Here is a 20,837-nt window from a genome sequence, read left to right on the forward strand (position 1 = left end):
AGTAACACTTAAGTCCCTTTGGTATAATGATAATACTGGGAATCAATGTGAAAAACAGTGTGAAGGCTAAAAGAAGAATACATTCCATTCAGTGGGAAACTGGAATGGATGCTAATGGATGTTTGCTGCATAAGAGTGTAAAGAATGCTTTTAAGAGCTGAAACCCAGCTGCTGATGGCTATATCTAAGGTACTTAATGGAGTTGTAGCTTCACTGCTTTCTTATCAGTAAGTCTTTCCTTGGCCAGGTTCTGTAAGACTGTGGAAGGAGGGTTGTTAGTGGCAAGTTCCATCTCTTAAAATTCAGAAGTACCAAAAATAGACTCATTTCATCTTTGGGTTTTCAGAAACAAGTAAGTAAGATCCTTTGAGTCGAACAAGGGTGAGTCCTGAAGGAAGCGATTTGGGTCTGAATTTCACGTAATTCAGTTTCACATTGGACATTCAACTATCTACTTAACATCTAGGCAACACGATTATGCAGAAACTCCTGTTTAGCTGTTAGACCTTTCTATTTAGGCACCTAAGCTTCTTTGACTCATTTTATGTTACTATGTGTGCACACATCCACTGAAGTCTTCAGAAGTGCTCAGCACTGGTTTTATGCCTAAATCCCATGAAGACTCATAAGAAATGTTTCTCATTTGTTTCAGCTGGGGAGCTAGATCCTGCAATATAAGGTAAGCCAAGCCATGTCCAACATTATTAATCGTGACTGAAAAGAGAGGGCAGGTAGAACTTTTGTTACATCTTAGAGATGCGTATAGATGGACAAAATGTTTTTGACTCAGAACATCTGCCTGAATTGTGGAAGAATGGTTCAAAATCCTGATCCATGTAAATGTTTTTAAATTTTCAGCCTGAAAGAGTTACCTACCTTACCAGGCACATGACAGGAATCAGACTGAGCCAGTACTGAAGATCCTTAACCTCATAAAATAGGGGGTGTAATCACAAAGGTTTGGAAATGTAGAAGATAGTCTTTCTGTAGAGGATCTATCTGGGTCCTTGATATTTGAGCTTTAACAGTTTGCAGAAATTCTTCAAATTTCTGCCTTCATTTGAACATGATGTTAATTTGGAATAGAAGAAACCTGATATCTAGTCCTTGCTCTTCTTCTTTTCCTCCTGCTACCCTCGCATATTTGAAAATAAACTTGGAAGAACTGTTTTAAGCTTCTGGTTACAGGACAGGATTTTGAAACTTGGTCAGAGAATGGATCCTGTGCAGTTCTGAATGAGTTCTTGCGGTAGATGGCGCGGTGACCATTGTCATTGCCTACTGTCTAGTTTAGATGTCTTAGCTCAAAAACATAATGGGCTGTAGTCCAGCTTTTGTCTAACGTTCTTTGGGAAACAATGCATACTCTGGAATTAAAACTTCATCAGATGCACGAATATCCTCAAAATAGGCACCATAGTAGATTGCAGTGTGAAACAGCTTATTTTCTCTTACGAGTCTGAAACCCATCAATTTTAAGAAGGTTTAGGCATGGGCTGCCTTAAAGAGTTCTCTAACAATAGGAAATTAGTAGTATGAAACTGTTATGCCAATAATTTAGAAAGAAAAACAACATTCTTTCATTTCTAGAGGCAATCAGGGCCTTGGGTTGTACTGAATTGTTTTCAAAAGAGGGAGAGGGGGAAAAGGTTTATAAGCTAAAACCTCTTGGTGCCCACAGAAGCCAGATATGCAGGTGGCAAAGTCTAATTTTAAGTTCTACAACATTTGTATATGTAGATTTAGAAATGAATATCTTTGGAGGTAATGCATGTGTAATGTGTACTTTTGCATTATATAATATCACTCATTTGTTTTCCAGTATCTGTAGCTGCTGTTTAAAAGAACCATAATTAACGGGAACGCATCTGACTTGATGAATTAAGATTATATTCACTCTAAGGCATTTCTAACATGCTAGATGTTTAGTAGAAACAATGGCATAATTCTGCTTTAAAATCTTTAATTGAAAAAGTCTTTCACATTTGATCAGTATTTTTGTACATATTTGCTGTTTGCAAATTTGTTTGCATTGAAGTCTGTTACCAGTGCGTGTGTATTCATGGATTTTGTGGAAATGGGTGATTGTGTTTTGTAAGTTCCAGAACAGTTTGAAGTGTTGATAATCCAGTCATTTTGTGAACAGTCACGTTGCTTTTGTTTAGTGATAAGTAGTCAGGTGCATTATCTCAGGTTCACACCACAGAAAATATCTCCAAATCTTGTTTGATAATTTGCATGGATGGTTTTTGTATGACAATAGTGGTTTGAATCACTGACACTTTTTGGCACAGAGAAACCAATAACAGATGGCATTAGACAAAATTAGTTATGACATTTCTACAACATATAGATTGCATGCAAGTTCCTACCTACTGTTACTGGAAGAGCTGGTAAGAGCTGCCAAGACTGTATGAGCTCAAAAAACATTTGTTAGGTAGCTGTGCTCCACCTGTGAAAGTGTTGGTACCCTGTGCTCTGTCTTAGTTGCAAAAGCACTGGTGCTGTCTGATCCCAAAAAGTGATGATAGCCAAAGATATTTTATGTAGGGGTTCAAAGAAAACGATATATTTTATCTCTGATGAATTTTGTCTGCTCATCTAGGTCGCGGATATTTCTTGTCCTCTTGAAACTTGACTGACTTCTTAGAACTGTGCTTTGATCTGTCACTGCTGACTTAGCATAGAATCACAGAATGTCTTGGGTTGGAAAGGACATTGACGATAATCCAGTTCCAACCCTCCTGCTGTGGGCAGGGTTGTTACCCATCAGATCAGACTGACCAGGGCACTATCCAGCCTTTCTGTAGATTTCATATATTAATTTTCAATGTAACGTTAGATTTCTATAGGGCTAAGGTGTTTTATAAATTTTTATACAGTCTAGTGGTTGGAACTGAAATTACGTTAAGATTACTCTGAAGTAACTCATCTGGAAGTAAAGATCCCAGAATGATATTTCTATGTTACTCTCCATCATTTCCATCTCTCTTCACCCATTCTTACAGAGTGATATCTCTAATGCTGACACTTATGAAGAGAATGCATTCAGCAAATTTTCTGTCCTTCAGACAGAATATTAAATGCATATAGTGAACAGATATTAACATCTAGTGCAGAAATTTATAGTTACTTGCATCTCTCAAAATGAAACAGATTTCTGCTCCTGATGATTTTAACCTAAGGAGCCATGTATGCATACAGTGATGTGAAGAATACCAGTGAAGTTACAGGACTGCATAATATCTATGCTAAGGTTCAAGATTATGTCAGCAGTGTGTTATTAAGGTCACAATGCCTTTCAGAAATAACGCTTTTCATGCAAATGGTCACTGAGCAAATTTTTCCAGCCGTAAGGTAAGAAACAAACTGAGGGTATATTGTCTGCCTTGGTGGAGTAATCACAACTGCATGCTTATTCAAGGAGCATAATAGAAACAAGTAAAATATTCTGTTTTCCCTTTTTATTCCTTCAGCAATCTGTAGATTCCAGACTCCCCTGTGATGAAATTTAGAAATCTGTCATTTTGTTTGATCTTTCAAGAAACACTTTTGAGTCTGTTTGTCTTTTTGTCATCCCCAAAGCACTACATGCAGAGCAACGTTCTGCAGCTTTAATATCCATTGTTTCTTGAAATCTTTTTTTACTTGTTTTATTTATTTCAACAGTTAACATATCTAAGTGCATTTTCTTTCATTTTGTCTTCTTTCATTTCTGTTTTTTTGATTACTTTGATCTCTTGAACCCTAATCTGTTGGACTAAATGATCTTGTAGGTCCTTTCCAACCTTGTGATTCTATGATTCAAATATGCTTATTGAAGGATGCAATTTAAAAACTAATACTCTTCTTTAGCCTGGTTTATAACTGTATTTGTATCATCGCTTGGAAGAGATAGGTTGTGGTAACATTAAATGTTAACACTGAGCCTCTATTAAAATGTTTTTGAGTATTTCCAGGAAACCAGTACAGATTTTTCTCTTTGGCTTTTCATTTCCTCTTAGCATACAGCCTTGGGATATGAAGGCCTTCTTCCTGAAATCAAGTATTACCAGGAGGGGCTTGAGAGATGGAGGCATCAGCATTACAAAGACAGATTAAGTATAGAGTGGTCGTCCTTGCAGGGGCTTTTTGATAGTTTCACCTTGAATTGATGCTATGTATTCCTCAAAAGAAATAAAGAGCTGATACTCCACTTTTGCATTCCCTAATATGAGAAACATAAATTTGTGGTGTGGAAAAAACACTTTCTTTTTATCATGTCTTTTTATGCCATGAAACTATTTATAGCTATGATGTCAGTTGCATATGACACTCTTCTTCCCACTGGACCCTATCAAATTTAACACGCAGGGGTACTTATGCTCATGTAAGCATGTGTATAGTATTTTATTTTGCTATAATTTCCATTGCATAGTCTCATCTTTTGCTTAATGAGCACTGATCAAGACTCAATCTGTAGACAGCCTTTTTCTCTTTTCTATGGTGTTAATGCTTAAATAAGTGTGCTTCATTAATATTCAAGAATAAACTTTCATAGTTATCACAGAGGAGGAATAACTTAGTTCCCATTTTGCGTATGAGGAAATGACACAGAGATAAGTGCCAAGACATCCATTTACTTTGTCAGTTTGTGACATGCACAATTTGTGGGTTTTTTTTGTTTGTTTGTTTCATTTTGTTTCTTTTAGTTGTGTTCATGAGGTGTTTAGACATAGTGCTGGGGGACATGGTTTAGTGGGAAATATTGGTGGTAGGTGGACAATATGCATCAGCGTCACTGTGAATAAAATTAGACCCCAAGAGCTCAAGTTAAGTCTTTGGAATATGAAATTTGCAGCTGTCCTGTGTTGCCTTCTTTCACACAGAGCAGCTCTCTGGAACATCAACTGTGGGATCTGAAAATTCTAGGCACTTTGAAACAGCTTAAAATATGAGACTATTCTTTTTTCTCTTGAAGCCTAGCCTTATTTGCTCCATTTTGCTTTTTGTAACCCATGAGAGAGGTCCTTCAGCAGCAGACTGCTTTATTGCAAGGCCTTCCCTTGCAGAACTGTTTTCTGTGCTTTGTATGACCTTGTTAACTGCTGACAGTTTGACCTTTCATTGAATCTAGTTGATTTTCCCTTATATCTTTTCCCTTACACTCTAATCCCTCAGGCTTCACTTCCAGATAGCTTCTTCAGATGAGCCTCTGAAATAATGACAGCACTTATTCCTGCAGTTTAGAGTGAGTGCTTTGAAGGGATTGGCATCAAGTCCATGATGTGATTGTTGGGACTAGAAGTGTGTGCGCTATCTTCTGACTTCACTTTCACAGGGATTCCAGTGTAAGGAATTCTACAGACCTGGTTGTTGAAGGTGTCATGAGGGAGTAATGTTGGATCTTTATTCCTGTCCTTCACAGACAGTTGCTGACATTTACAAAGAAGAAATGAGATGACACCTGTGGTCCAGTCCTTCAGGACATTAAGCTCCTCTGTGATTTCAGTGTGCTGTTGCTTATTTTTTGAATGTGCAGTGCATTTGCCCTTCACTCAGTTACTGACAGAATCTTTGGAGTTGTGACTTCCTTTTATTTTGCTTTCTAGGCTTCAAATAGGCTGCTGGTATAAAAGTCAAGTTGTGTTAAAAAGCTGCTAACTGACAAGCTATTGATTTGTGGACCCTGTGTATTTCCTCAGAGACAAAGCATTTTTTTCCTTACATACTTTCTATTTTTTCTCAGTGCACTGTATGGATTTTTCTACTTATGGCCAACAGCTGGGGAATTTTATGGCTGTCCCTTTGAAATTTCTTCATTTTAGTGTATGAAGTACCTCTGTAGCCAAAGCAGAATGCTAAAGTCTTCACAAATGCATCCAGACAGGTCAGAGGCAGTAGTAAATTAAGTGTGAGACACTTGAGCCAGATAGAGTAGAGCTGCAGAGGCTATTCTGCATACTTACTTCTATTAAAGAAGAAACTATAGAAGTGCTTTGTTCTTGTAAAAACCTTAAATCCAGCTTCAGTTGTTTTTTGAGACTAAGAAAACAATAAAACACTCGCAGGGTCCGAATCTGCAGCAACTGCCTGTAATCTGACTACCTGACAGTTGTACATCCTCTATTAACACTTGCAGGAGTTTTGGCAAATGCAAAATAAAATTAGGACCAAACTGGGTACCCCAAAACTGTGCATACTCTTAAAACTCCGATAAAAATCATTCTTTCTTTTCCACAGACTTTTGTGGTAAGGCTTGTAGAATGTATCATGTTACTTCTGTAGTTAGAGAACAAGATATATTCCTCAAGTAATGAGAGAATGAGGGAGTGAATGAATAACTGAGCAGTGGATGAGTGGGTGAGAGTGTAAGGATGAACTAAGGCTGAAGTGGGAGAGTGTCAAGAATGATGCTGGGAGGAAAGTAACGGGGCAGGTGGAATAAAAAGTAGGTCTACAAGAATCATTCTATGATTTAATGAGGAATTAACCAGATGAAAGAGGAAAGGAGCAGAAAACTGAGTAATTTACTTAGGAATACATCAGAAAAGAATGCTGGTAAGAGGCCAGGCATGTGCTTGGTGGGCTTGTGACAAGGTAGCTGGAAGTACAATTGGAATTCTGATAGCAGTGATCTGGGGAAAAAAGTAGAAAAGTAAAAGGCTGATTTGGCAAGGTGATAGAATGGGATCAAAGAAAAGAGTTAAGGGAAGATGCTGAGAGAGAATGAGTAGTAAAAATAAATGGCTGCACCACTAGCAGACCTGGGTTAGTGCTGTCTGTGCCTCTGTTTTGCTTAAATGACTGTGGCTACATCACCCTGTTCCTTTGGCTTTTTGTAGCTTTGATAATACTTGGGAGCTGCTCTGAGCGTCAGTTAATGCAAGTGCAGGAAAAAAATGAATTCTATTTTGGAGGAGCATCTTAGAACCAAAACCACTGCCCTTTGTGGAGGTATGCTCTGTCCTCACCTTTTTGCATGTCCCACAGTACACTTTATCATCTAGATTTGAGATTTCTCCTTGATGGAAGGGAAATCAACATCAGCCAGAGCAGAACTGCAGGTGTCTGAAGACATTTTGGGTTACTGCTAGTCAGCATTTAGAAGTGACTGCTGATAATGTTGAAAGATTTAGAATTTATAAATACCAGAATTAAATAAGGTTACTAAAAAAAAAATTAAAAAATAAAAAAATTCATTCATTCCTAGGGGTTGTGATCCTCATTCCTTGTGTAAGATGAAACAGTGTCCCTGTATTCTAGGATGTTTAATCTAGGAAATACATAAAGGAATCTACTTCTTCATAATGCTAATCCAAGTAAAGAATCTTTGAAAGTGGAAAGTGCATGACTTTACTAGTCTCTGTTATATTTAAAATAGCTTTCTTTTATAGTAAAAACTCATGCATTTATAATTAGGAAAAGGAAAAAAAGTCACAATCAAGCTTCAGTAAATGCTTTTATTGATAGTATAATAGTCTTCCTTTAAGTGATAATATGCTTTGTTGCCTGAATCAGCCAAGAAAGGAAATAATTTCTCCCAATCTGTAAAGAAATCACTTTTATAGCTTCATCTAGTCAGTGAGCAGCGTACTCTCCCAATAACCGAAGGCAAAAATAAAAAGATGTGGAAATTAAAATTACAGATATATATTCTATCAAACTTTGTTGTACAACAGTTATCTTACAGACTCTGTCTGCTTTCCTGTGGAAAATGGGGCAAAGAAAATTCCATAATGACAGATGAAAATCTTACCTAAAAATTCAAGTGCACACCATGGGATTTTAGAAGACAAAACAGGGAGAACGGAAAGAACCATTGCTGTGCAAATGATTAAAAAAAACACAAAACAAAACCCAACAAAGGATGGCATTATAAATGGTCTCAACTCTTCTCTGCTCTGTCATATTTGGCATGGTTTGCCTACCTTGTATTAAAATGGACCTCTGGTGTTTTGTTCAGTGATTGAGAAACGTTTATTTGGTGTGAGTAGGTTTTACAAAGAAATGTTGTCAGACCTCTCTTTCATTCCTCTTGTGCCATGGAAAGAAACATTCTGGGTTTTTGTCAGGTTTTCTACTGAAGAAATCCAAGGGCACAGCAGTCAGTGTAAAATGCATTCACGTGGGTGAGAACTGTAATGCTGTGATGCTGAACTCTGTCTAGAGCAATGTACTTAGCTGAGAAATTGGTATTTTGATTACATGGACAAGCAACAAAGGCCGACATTTGAAATCTTGGAAACCATTGTTGTGGTGTATTTGGATAAATGTTGCCTTGGGAACTAACTAGCTCCCAAGATGTCACTGCAGTTAAACAAGCAATTGAAATAAATTAATTCTGACCTTTTCTTTGTTCTCAAGAATCTGTTGTTCTGCATACCGTGAGCAAACTCTGCACACACATGCATCCCGTGGTAGGTCTTCTCTGGATCTTCTGTGTCAGTCTGAACCATTGTGCAAGCATGCAGGAAATGTCACCGCAATCCAATATCAATATTACCCTCATATTTACTTTAATTGTGTGATGCAAGTGATTATGTGAGGTGAAAGGCAAACATGTACTGGGAAATAGCACCGTGACTGTGTCTGGTTTTGAGAGGAACTGAGGCTCTGCTCACACTGATGTATGTTTAAATGGCAGCACTGATGGAAAGCAGTTCCTAAATCTTGCTGGAGCCACTCATTCCCATCCTTGTGCTGTGCCTTCAGTTGTGTCAGAAAAGTTGTTCCCAGCTACATGGTGAACTGGGCTAGTTGAATTGTTCTTCATTTGAACTATTTTATTTAACTAACATTTAATTGTTATATACTTATATTTTTTTAACTCAATCTTTTTTCTGATCCAGTGCATTATTAGGATGCCCAAAAAGTGACTCAGGCACAGCTGAGGAGCTATTGGAGTGAAGGGGTCACTAAAAATGAGATGTGTTCTATTACTGTTAATTTTAAAAAGCAGGATCGAGCAGTTTCTGGGGCTGCATTAGTTCACATACATTATTTTCATGCACCTAATAGGTGCAAAACAAAGTAAAACCCACTGGTGAACATGGATGTTTACTGTCCCTGATCACACAGGCCTGAGCATAGCAGCATGTTGTGGTCTGTCAAGGGAAGCAGCCAAGGAGCTGGCTGGGTGCCTGGAGAGGGGGCTGGGAAGGCAACTGTCAGTGACAGAGGCCTCTCTGATCACACCGGTATCTCCACAAGGAGATCCCTGACTGCAGCCCATCTGCTCAGGGAAGAGCTCTCCTAGCAGCCTCCGAGCTACAGCCCGGCTTGGACACATGAGCTGGCTGGGGAGCGTGCCAGCAGAGCTGAGCGCTTTCTGTGTGTCCTCTCTGAACCACCCACACTGCAGCCCTGGGCCTGTGAGCCCATCCAGTTCAATTCCAGGGGCAACTGCAGGCACTCACATCTCTCCAGTGATGGACTGGAGGGGCCCATGGGGCTGCAGCTGGTGATTCTTTTTCTGTGTGTTGAATTCCTCAAAGCTGTCCTTGCATCAGGAACTACAAGATGATGTAACGTAAGGCAGCAAGCAATCCAGTAATTTTCCATGATAAGGTCTCAAACAGAAGTAGACCCATTTACTGAACCAATGCTGTTTAGAGATGCTGTATGTGCTTGTTGTTTATGTACATCAGCAGAGTGGGAATTTCACTCAGGAAGAGGACATTTTTGTCTGGAAGGCAGTTTGCTACATTTTAAGACAGACAATATAAGGTCAAGGTGTTGTGACAACTAGCTGCAGTAAGTAGTTTCTCTTGGTTTTGTTGGCCTTGTACTAGAATGTAATTTCTCTGTGTAACAGTTATTTCATTTTTGTATGTATGTGGCAGTTGCATACGGAGCTGATAAAGAAAATATATGCATGATGTTGTATTGTTTTGATTTGCATGGGTTTGAACCGGTGAATAGTACGTAATCCCAGAATGTCAGGATCAGTCCTGGTTGTTTGCAAGAAAGAGGGGTGTGTGAGAGAGAAACAGGGAAGTTCATAAGCTAAACAGCTGATGTGCACTGAAGGTACTGCCGTGCATCAGAGATTTCCCTAAAAGTCCATGAGTGTTCTCTGTAATATAAGTCTGAAACATTAATCCTTCTGCAACAAGGCAGGCATTGAAATTACATTTCAAATCCAATATTCCATGAAGAGCAAGAAATAGTAAATAGTCTGTTTTGCCTTTTAATCATTCAGAGGCAAAAACAACTTTGTGTTGTCAAGTTGTGCATTCCTCTGCTTTTGTACTTGTCCTCCTCTGAGCACTGGCAGGTCACACTAATGGAGCTTCTGGAACAGCTCCAGAGGTTTTGCAGTCGGTTAAGAAGAAAGCGTAAAGGTTTCTGGGGAGCTGATCCTCTGCCGGGATTTCTTGTGTCTGCACACTACAGGGCAACTACTCTGCCACTGGGCAGGGGGTGGAAAGTTCTGGATGTCTGTCTCAGTAGAATGAAGCTTTATTTTTATTTATAGGTGTACTTTGTCTTGTGGCTGAAAGCAAGTAAGTAAAATTGAAACATCTATTGTATAATGTAAGGAAGTGTTCACTTTGAAAATATGTACATCTACATAGATGAGTGGACACACGTTTATATTTCCTAGAGAGCAAATTGTATTTAAAACAATAAGTTAGAGGTCTAGGGGTAATAAAGGATCTGTTGAGCTCTGAGTCGCACACTAACAGCATCACAGCTGATCTGAAAAGTCAAAGTAGCTGGAGGAGGACAGCTGCTCCCTGACACAACAGCAGCACAGTGTGAAGTGCATAGTGCTCCCACCTGCATGTGAGTGACTGAGCACCCCTGTGCTCAAGTATATGCGAGACTTGTGAGCTCTAGATTTCCTGGTATGGGCTGGGTAAGTCTGCTCTTGGCTCTAGCTTGAGGCCACAGTCCTCAGCTCAAATATATGGATCAAAATGAATATTTTTGTGCCAAGTGAAAGCCAGCAGCAATGCAAAGCAAATAGGCCATGGCTTAAACCCGTAGATTCCTTTTGAAAGGTCACGTTACTTGTATTCCCAAGCAAACATTTCATAGAAGAGTAAAACAACAGTGCCGTGAGCAAAGGGTATGTAACATGGCGATGAGTGAAGGGACAGCAAGATGGGTAAGCTGAGGAGAGCAGCTGGTCCTCCTGTGGCCTCCTGTGGTGACATGTGGGGAGTGGTGGCTGGGGGATGCACACTGGATTGGATGTAGTGTAGGAAACATTTGCCAGGTTCAAACTGGAAATATTCCAGAGAGCTATAAGCAGCATTTCTTTTACTGCACCACAAACTGTCCCAACATGTGCTCTCGGATTGCTTATCTCTGTTTCTCCCAGCATCTTTTTATTGCTGTGCAGTTTTTTTCTGTCAGGGCTCTCAGGCCTTCATCACTGCTCTGCCTGTGGTGAGTCACCCCTCACTGTTGCTGTAGTTTCCTAGGTACCTCTGTTGGCCCTTGTCTCAATCCATAGACCCTTTCCCTTTCCTTTTTCTTCTTTGGTTTTAAAAACACCCCAGTGAGAGTACGAAAGTAGTGAAGGCAGAAAGCCGATTTTAGCCACAGTACAAGCAACACAGCTTCTGTTCCCTGGGCATTAAGTTCACTGGTTCCAGGGTGAGCCTCATCTGGTACTGGCACTGCTGATAATTTGCATTTCAGCCTGGTGCTATTCCAGGCTGCATGCAGATGTGGGATCTAAAGCCTCTGTTTGCCTCCACCAGTCTGTGGTATGGACTTGGCTGAAAGGAACCCCTTGCCTGCTGCAGTCTGCCTTGCAGAAAGCCCAGGTGTTCAAGGACAGGGTCCTCTCTGCACACCCCAACCTGATTCACCCCAGCTCTGTTCTGGGGTGCAGAACCTTAAGGCCTAGAAGAGAAAGTGCTTGGAGAAATGGCTGCCACTTAAAGCATGCTTTGATACCTACAGTATTATTTCTTCCTTTGGGAAAGGTGCACTCTGCACCAGCCCTTACTATGCACAATTTCGTGAGAAATTCTGAGTGCCAGCACTTTTTTTCTCTAGGCTCTCATCTTGCTCTTTAATGTTTAGTGAACCAAAATTGTTGGATTTATTTTCAAAGAGTCTGGTATCTATGGTAGCAATCAAACCTACAAATTGTGCCTTCTGCTTGAACTCAGTAGACCCAGCTTTGTGTAATTGAGGCTGCGGTATGATAAAGAGTTCTGCTATGATTTCACGTATTGATCAGTCCAATTTAATTTCCTCGTGGGACCTGGGCTGTGCTAGGGATGATGGATTGTGTTGAAGGCCCGATAAGCCTATTTTAACAAAACATCTCAAGGGCTTCCACAACAGACGCAATTATCAATACTGATGCATGTTTCCTTTCATCAAAAGTTAAGGGCTCATTAATAGGCTGTACAGCAGCTTCTGCAGCTTTTTTTTTTTTCCTTAATTATCTTGGAGGTGCTGTTTCCTCAGCCTTGTAAGTGGGCTGTTTCCTGGAGGAAAGTAAGTCGGGCTCCAGGTTTTGTTTTTAATTGTATGAGTGCTAGCAGTATCTCCTGCACTTCTGTACTCACTATTTTGGAAATCGAAACCTACCTTATGTTTTAGAGTGATAGTCTTGTCCCAGCAATCATACCAATATGTGAACTGCTGCTTATAGACAGAATTTTGTGTCGGGTTACTGATCATGGCTACTGTCTTTGATGTTCATGTTGTTGGTAAAACAGTTTACTGCCATGGCTTTGGCAATCAGCATTTCTGTTCAGCACTGAATATTTTTAAAAGGTTTTTATTTTAGGCACTCAGTTATGAGAAGGAAGATTGTTGTTTCTGTTGACAGTGTCACCTTTCCTATTTTAAAATGCTAACACTTCATTTATAAACTATTTGCTGTAGGTGGGCCGTGGGTGTTAAATTCAAACTGCTGTTTAATGTTGCAAATAGGATGTAAGAAAATATGATTGAAGCAAACTGTTATGTTAAACTTGATTTTTAAGCGGTTTCCAGACATGCAGCTAGAAGTTCAGTGCTCTCCAGAGTCGCTTGCCTTAGATAGTAGAGGAATTGCTTTTATTTATTCATCAGAAAACAATCTAATCCATTTAACGCCCCTATGTTTTCTCATTTCTTTACCATTTCACACACGTTATCTCATTAATTAACATAATTCTACTCATTAATGCATGGATTGAAAGCAAGAATGTTCAAAGGGGGAATGCTTTGTTTCCAGCCTTTCCATTGTTTTCCTTGAACTGAAGAATGTGGATGGGTGATATCTAGAAAAACGGAAGTTTGGCTGGCTGGATCCAAGTATATATAATTGTAGAGACTGTGAGGCATGTTCTTTTTCTTGCTCAATGTCCTGCGTTGTGTGTTTGGTGCTTCACCGTATCTGATTTCTTTCTCTTTTCCTGCCTGAATTTCAAGAATCATTCATTCAAGGGAGACTTACAGTTTTCAAAATAAAAACAAGAAATATCCAGCACTGGTAATTACAGCTTAAAACTGAGAATATTTCTTACACAGAGAGAAATAAGAAGTTAAAAATATATTTAATTTTCCCCTGAGTGTCCTGGAGTTTTTGAAATTGTAATTTCTTTCAAGATATTATGGAAACACGTGATACTGATGATCACAGAAATGCTTATTGGAAGGCGGCTGGCACTGTTACTGCTTTCCAGTCTACTCCCACTTTGATTCATCAGTCTCATTTCAGTTGTCACACTGGGTTACTGTATATTACCTTTGGCAATAATTAATTCAGATTGATCACCCAATCTTAAATATAAATATTCCTGAAAAAAACTAAACTCACTGAAAAAAGATGATGCTAACAACCGATTGAACTTACCTAAGGTTAAATGTATTTTGGATTTAGAGCTGCAAACAGACTGACAGGGCTGATCCAGGCATTTTCATTCATGATGGAGCCAACATGCTTTTACCTCCTCACATGCAGGTTCTTTGATTCCAGTGGCCTGTGATCCTAATAAAAACCACGCCATTCACATCAGCAGGTTCAGCACTACAGCTAAGCAGCACAAAGCAGTCTCAGTGTACTTCAGGCTGCTGTTTCCTTCCTCACTCCATCGTATTGCCCTCACCTGTTCCACGTGGCAGCCCAATGTACGCTGTGCACTCAAAGCATTGCACAGAGGAAAGGAGCTGAGTTTGCTTTTCAGAAAGGGTTTTTTATTTCAGAGGTCATTATGATATGTGGCAGGTTTGAATTACAGAAGAGATGTTTAAAAATAAACTGGTTTTAGGAACATACAGGAATAAAAGCAATTACCGGATTTTAAGTGAGAGATAAATAAGCAAAGAGGATGTTCCCTTTACCTTTTTATCCCCATAAATTTTATGCTAATTAATTATATGTTAATGAAGTCTGATGTTGTGGGACAGTGATGCTTTACCCTCGATTTTAAGCCTTAGTAATACGTTTAATTATGTCCCTCAGCAGTTTATATAGTTGAGACCACAGAATGTGAAGTTTCTTCATTTTAATGCTTGCAACTTCTATTCTTTTAAACAATAATATTTATTATTGTGTCCCTAAATTTGTAGGTGCAGAAGTGCTATATATGAACATGTCAGCATATAATGAAGGACGCCTTCAGTCATCTTTCTGGATTGTTGATAAACAGCATGTGTACATTGGAAGTGCAAGCCTGGACTGGAGATCATTGGGACAGGTAATTCAATGGAAAAAGTAACCCTACAGCCTTTAAGCATATAATGTTGTTGAAGCCAACAAGTGGAAATATATTGCTTTCTGTTTCTGATTTGCTGGCTCTTGACTCTTCTGCATTGACAAAAGCGTACTGCTGTAATTACTAATTCTCTGAATCAAAACATTTATCCTCAACAGTTATGTTTTGGGATTGGTTGGTTGGCTGTTTTTGAAGCGATTGCCTTCTACTGATGTTTGTGATGACAATGTTGTTTGAAGGTTGTAGTTTCTGGTTTATCAATTAAATATAAAGAGTAAGCCTCATCAACCACCAGGGCTGAGGTACTATAATCTGGTGCTATGAAGAAGTAATTAGTCAGTAATGTATGTTGTTGGTCTTTTTGTAGGTACCTGTAGCTTTCTTTTTCCCCTCAAATGTCTCAGAAACGTAAAAGACTGTAATAGTGCAACAGAGCGTAAATGACCATGCGAGATCATAATCAGTTATGTTTAGGGAGTGGAACCTGTGCTTTTCTATTTCACAACAGAGAGAAAAGGAAGCATTCTAGATTGGTAGCGATTAATTTCTATTCAAGAAGTATTTTGGTAATGTGAGCTGGAACATAAAAAAGCCTCATGATTCTGATAACTGTAAAGATTGTATAAAGAAGGAGGCGTGTTTGGTATGAAGCTTTTAAGATTTCTTTATAGGATGGGTCTTCTCAGAGTGAAGTAAATCTTTGTTCATATAACATACCTACCTTAAACTGGATGATATTTTAGTATTTTGAATATGATTTCTCATTGTTAATTTTATTGTCTTTTTTGCATATGTTTGGAAATTTTGTTGGTCTTACCATCATATACAGGTAGAATTTTTATGTGGTGATAAGACAAAGCCCAAAGGAATATTTGCACAGAGAAAAAAGAGAAAAAATAAGTACTTCTTGCAAGTTGTTGTTAAAGAAAATATGCTTTCAATTAGCTGAGAAATGTGTGCTGGGGTTTCAAAAGAGCCTAGGGACATGAGATGCTCAGTTTTTGTTGACATCAGGTATGAATATCCAATTTCCTCACCCCAGACTTATAGGTTAATACATCAGAATAACTGTCAGAAAGATCTGATAAGCAGTCCTAAAATAATAATCTGTCTTCAGCTCTTCACTTAAGAGGCAAAGCAAGCACAGAGATCTTCCATTTTATTTTGAGTGCTTTCCTCAAGGACAATTTTCTGGCAGGTGCATAGGGCCCAGTGACGCAATGAGACTCGGTTGGTTTTTGTTCTCAGACTCTTCATGTAGCTGTGCCTGAGGGATCAGGCCCCACTTTCCTCCTCTTCAAGCAGCCTCAAAGAGTACACACCAAGTACAATTGGGAAATAGAGGATCAGGGAGTATCATCCAGAGCCACGCGCTGGCAATTGGCAGCAGGGTAGAGCTCCTGCATTTCTGCAGTGAAAGCAGGAAGTTCTCTGAAGATGTCACTGCATATTTACTGTTCCATCCTGGCTTTATCTACAAGAAAGGGGCTGTGAAAAGGCAGACTGGGCTGCTGATTACTCACATATGGTCTCTTTAAAAACTCATCTGACTTACAGAGTAACACAACTGTGGATGTTGAATCAGCAAACCACCTGGGCCAGTTTCACTACACCCTGACCGCAAATCACAGGATAAAGTAGGTCTGTGCAATTCTAGAAACATATGGTGCTTTGGCCAATCAAGCACAGCAGTCGTCTTCTCACTCAAAGAAAACATTCCATGTGAGTCAGTCACAGTGTCACCAGCAGCAGCTCTATTCAGCAGCTTTAAGTGTAAATTATTTGAGTGCATTCAGACTGACATCTAATAGTATCTGAAATGCAATGAAAAGCTGAAGATTTTAGTTGTGCACAGTTGTCATGCATTTTTTGAATGCCTCCCCTTGTATTTTCTACGTGCATATTTACTGCCTTCTCCCTACTCCGGCTTTGCATACATTCAGGCCACTGCACTGCACTATTCCGATAGGAGCTCCCGCTCCACTGATGCAGAGGTAGTGCTAAAGATGCTCACTTTTAATAATGTACTAAATACAAATAGGTGGCTGTTAGATTTGCTCACCTGTGCAAATGTATTTTCAATTATATTAGGCATGAGGCCGGAGCAACACTCTGCAACCAGGAGAAATTTTTGTGTTCACCTTTCTGAAATTAACAAAAAAAAAAGATGCATGCCTCAGCAATTGGTTTGGAGTTGTTTACTGTCTGCATATGATGTACGTCTTTCTACAAGAAAATCACTCTTGAGAAACCAACTTTTTTTCCCAATTATTTGTGTCTTTACCAACGTAGTTACTTACAAATTTTCTCACTGCTGTATCCTGCTCAACTCAAACACCCATAGCCTTGCCTTTAGCATGGAAGGAGGTGGTGCTTACTGTAGAATTACATACACAGACCTGTAGCAGACAAACTATTCTAGCTTGATTTTATTTATTTTATTTATTGTCATAGAGGAGAGTAACTATTTGAAAATCTGAACAATTCAAATAGGAGCTGTGTGTTAACATTTTTGTGCCATCAGGATTGTAATGCATTGCATGAGATCTCCACCTCTCCTTCCTCTGGCAGATGATTTTCCCTGGATGCATTATGTGCTCAGGCAGTTTGCATTTGTATTCAGATCAAGTGTTACAAGGCAGGGGTTGCACAGGTAATCTGCAGCAGAGCTGGGAATGGAGCCTGCCTCCACTTCCTGATTTTCAAACCTCAGTTAAAAGAAACACATCAAAACAACAATAGCTTTTTGAGCCTGAGCAAGTTTTGTACATTGGCAAATACTCACACTGGGCTACAGTCCCAGAATCTTTACCCTTCTTACCTCTTGCTTTCTGGGGTGCTGGAAGTGTAAACGCTCATTAAATGCTTGGTATTGTAATGTCACAAATCTCAGCACAACAGAATATTTATGCAGGGTTACTGCAGTAGATACAACTTGATTGTATTGTTCTTTCCCTACCTGATACAGCATTGTCCTTTACTTGTGCATCTAAATCTAAAGCTGCAATAATTACTTAACTTTGAACAGCTTCTCTGAAACCAGACCAGGATTTACACATACAAAGGTGTCAGATTTCCTTTTACAACAGTTGTGGAGAATTATTCTCTGCATTTATAAGCTTGACACCAGAAATCAATCTCACATGAGGCTGGCTGTTTTGCTGCCATTTTCCTGACATTCCATCACTGACAAGAAGCAGCACTAAGTATTTCCTTTAAAAGCAGTTTTTCTGCTTCATGGAGAGAGAGTTTCATATACTGTGTATATATTACCTACAGAATAACATTTATAGTTGCATATATCCTTGTGCTTTGGCCATTAAAGTTTTAGTACTTACCTGAATCTGAGCTTTGACACTGCCAACAAAACTGACAGCACAGCCTATTACTGAGTTTGCTCAGCATTTTCCATGTAAAACTGTGTTTCAGGTGGGATGCAAGTTCTCCAAAACTGGAATTGTTTTGGCTGAAATTATCTCTGCCAGTTATCTGCTTTTGTCTGAAGTCAGACCCTGCAGGCAACTGAAAAATAGGCTTTAGCCTTTCTGAGAAAAGGAATTTACAGAAATGAATGTTTTCTTATTCAAAGTGAAACGTTCTGATCTTTTCTTTGAACAGGTCCAGATTTTGTCAGAGATGTGTCTTTTACTGCTGTTAACAAAATATACCTCGTACTCCTCAATCACATCATCTATTGAAAGATTGCTGTTTGTAGATGGCTAACAGTAATTCTTCAGAAAGTCCTTTTCTGTCTGTCATACTTCATTCCCTGAGCTTCCGTGTGGTTACAGACCTCAGCACGGGGACACTGCTAGAGTACCACTGAAATGCAGAGGTTTAATGGGAGAAGATGAGACCAGAAAGGAGAAGATAAGGAGTTGTCTGGACTGATCTGGACCTCAAGGGACATGGGTTTGGTCTGGATGCTCTGAATAAAGCAACAGCAAGACAGAAAGCCAGCTGGGGAGGGGGATGAGGAACCTGCAGGAGACTGTCACTGCAAGATAATGAGACTGGTGAGGTGTAGGAAGGAAGGAAGGAAGATGCTGAATAACAATGATCCCAGGGAAAACTGAAATTAGCTATGTGAGGAAGCAAGGCAGATTAAATCGCAGGACAGGTTTGCTGAAGAGAAAAGATGGAAGCTGCCCAGGTGCTGAGAGCTGTGAGATCAGTTAGGAGGTGAGAAATTGTCTGATGATGTGCTGGGAAAATACAAGTGCGGGTTGTTGAGCAGAATCAGGGACAAGAGGCTGGGAGCAGAGTTTCAGTCAAAAGACAAAGTCTGGGCATGCAGCGTGGAGGAGCACTGGGAACTGGTGGGTGAGGACTGGGAGCCAAGGGCTGAGAATGTCTCTGCCTCTTCTTGTTCCAGCTCTGGTTTGCACCATCATTTACGTACTTAACCAAGACATTAAAAGCACCTCAAAATTAATGTCATCAGTAAGCTCCTCTTACTCTTTTTCTTTATCCCACTACAAAAAATCTTAACTGTAGTATTCTGTTTGACTGGGAAATAAACCTTCTACAGTCCTCTGAGCTGGTGAAAATGCTTTTCAAACAGTGAGTGTGTGGTTTCATCTTGTTGCTTTTTCTGCATTTTGGTTTTTGTTGTTGTTATTCTGTGTTCTTTTAAATTTTGCTGTACTGAACCATTCTTTCTGAACAGGGACATAAACCTTAAAAGTTTTCCTGTCTCCTTTAAGATCTGTAGCAGTAAAATAATCTTTCCACCAATCTAGATCCTTTCTTGTACATTTTTTAAACTGATAAAATGGTGCAAACACTATAAACTACTCTTTCACCAAGCTGGCAAACCTGGGAGAATTATATAAAGGTAGTCGCTTGTTCTTTGTGGTGCTGTTTGCCCTTTAAAATGTGTCTTAGGAGGCACACTTAGAAGAGGTGGATTCTAAAGAAAAGCATTTAAATCACATTTTGTACTTTCTGTCTTATATGAGAGATCTATGTGGTCATCTCTACAACCTCCATCTTCAGCTTCATGGACGTATCTGTTAATTGCTGCAATTGGTGCAGCATCTTCCCAGTGTTGCCTGGCTGTCACCTAAGACGTCAGTCTTGCAACCTTTGAACAAGCCAAGCAAGATCTTTGGGACAAAGCTGGGCAATGTGCTGAAGGATGTACTTAAGGTAGAGACACACACTGTCTATTGTTAGTCAGCAAAATGCATGCATCCCTGCTAAAATGTTTGGTTAAGGGCTAAAATTGCACAGATTTACTCCATCAGCTGCTGCCTGTGATTTGCACTAGTAACAATAAAAGGAGCAGTGATGCCATATTCTACTTTATGGTTACTCACAACTTTATGGTTACTACTTGCAAGTGTATGAGTGCAGTTAACATCCACATCTGAACTTCTGAGCTCTCAAACAGGCTGCTGCCTGCTCCTTCCCTGTAACTGGTAGACTGGTAGTGAACAGCTGGACAACTAAATAAGTGTGTCACATCCAGAGTCCTCCAGTTATTGATAAGACTGAGGTCAGGACCATCAGCTGGGAGGCCACTCCTTTGTTGTACTTCAGCACACAAACTGTTTAGATTGAGCAAAAAAGTGTGTCTTGGCATGCCAGAAAAGGACGGGGTGCTGGAATGAAATGATCTTGGGGGAAAGAAGAAGTAGGCCTGAAAATAAGGTTAAGTTCTTGGCTGGAGAAAGGATCCTAGAAGTAGGGGAAGATCCTGGAGGTCAGGGATCTATAAGAAGATGGAGGCTGGTGATGCCCCCCATAGAATTAGGCTGGCAACAACTGGGAGGTGTGAATATGAGCAGCCACAAAGCAGAGATGGCCCCAACTTTGTGTTCCAGCACCCCAGGCCAGCAGCCACCTCCCTGAAGGGGTGGGAGGTGGCCCAAGGTGGACACAGCAAAGAAGTGTGTTCTCAAGAATTCAGCAGCTAGAAAAGCTGCCTCCTGTCTGCTCTTAGACAAACAACAGTACTCTCTGTCGGTGGCCTTTTACTTTCTTTCTCAGTACTTTTCTTCTCCTTTGGGGTTATACGTTAGAAATTGCTGATCATATCTGTGTAATCGAAGCTAATCAGAAAAACAGATGCACTGTCCCAGCGCTACGAGGACACAAGCAATGGCTTATTCTATCTGAGGGGCCAGGTTTTATTCAGTGCCTTTGAGATATTAAATAAATTGCGCAATAGGGCAA

General features: G+C 39.8%; 1 protein-coding gene across 5 annotated transcripts in view; it reads left to right on the forward strand.

Annotated features, from left to right (window-relative positions):
• The window catches only part of PLD5 (phospholipase D family member 5), a 154,834-nt gene that overhangs the window by 106,297 nt on the left and 27,700 nt on the right, over window positions 1-20,837 (forward strand). For 4 of the 5 annotated variants that reach the window (XM_015857803.3, XM_015857805.2, XM_015857804.3 and 1 more), the window contains exon 5: window positions 14,512-14,639. In XM_015857803.3, coding sequence (XP_015713289.1) covers window positions 14,512-14,639 — 128 coding nt within the window. Of the gene's footprint in view, window positions 1-9,334; window positions 9,736-14,511; window positions 14,640-20,837 lie in introns of those variants that run through there. The other variant, XM_085541268.1, reaches the window with a different exon arrangement.

This window comes from Coturnix japonica, chromosome 3 (genome assembly GCF_054131305.1).
Source record: "Coturnix japonica strain WE chromosome 3, WE-NBRP24, whole genome shotgun sequence".
Lineage (NCBI taxonomy): Eukaryota > Metazoa > Chordata > Aves > Galliformes > Phasianidae > Coturnix > Coturnix japonica.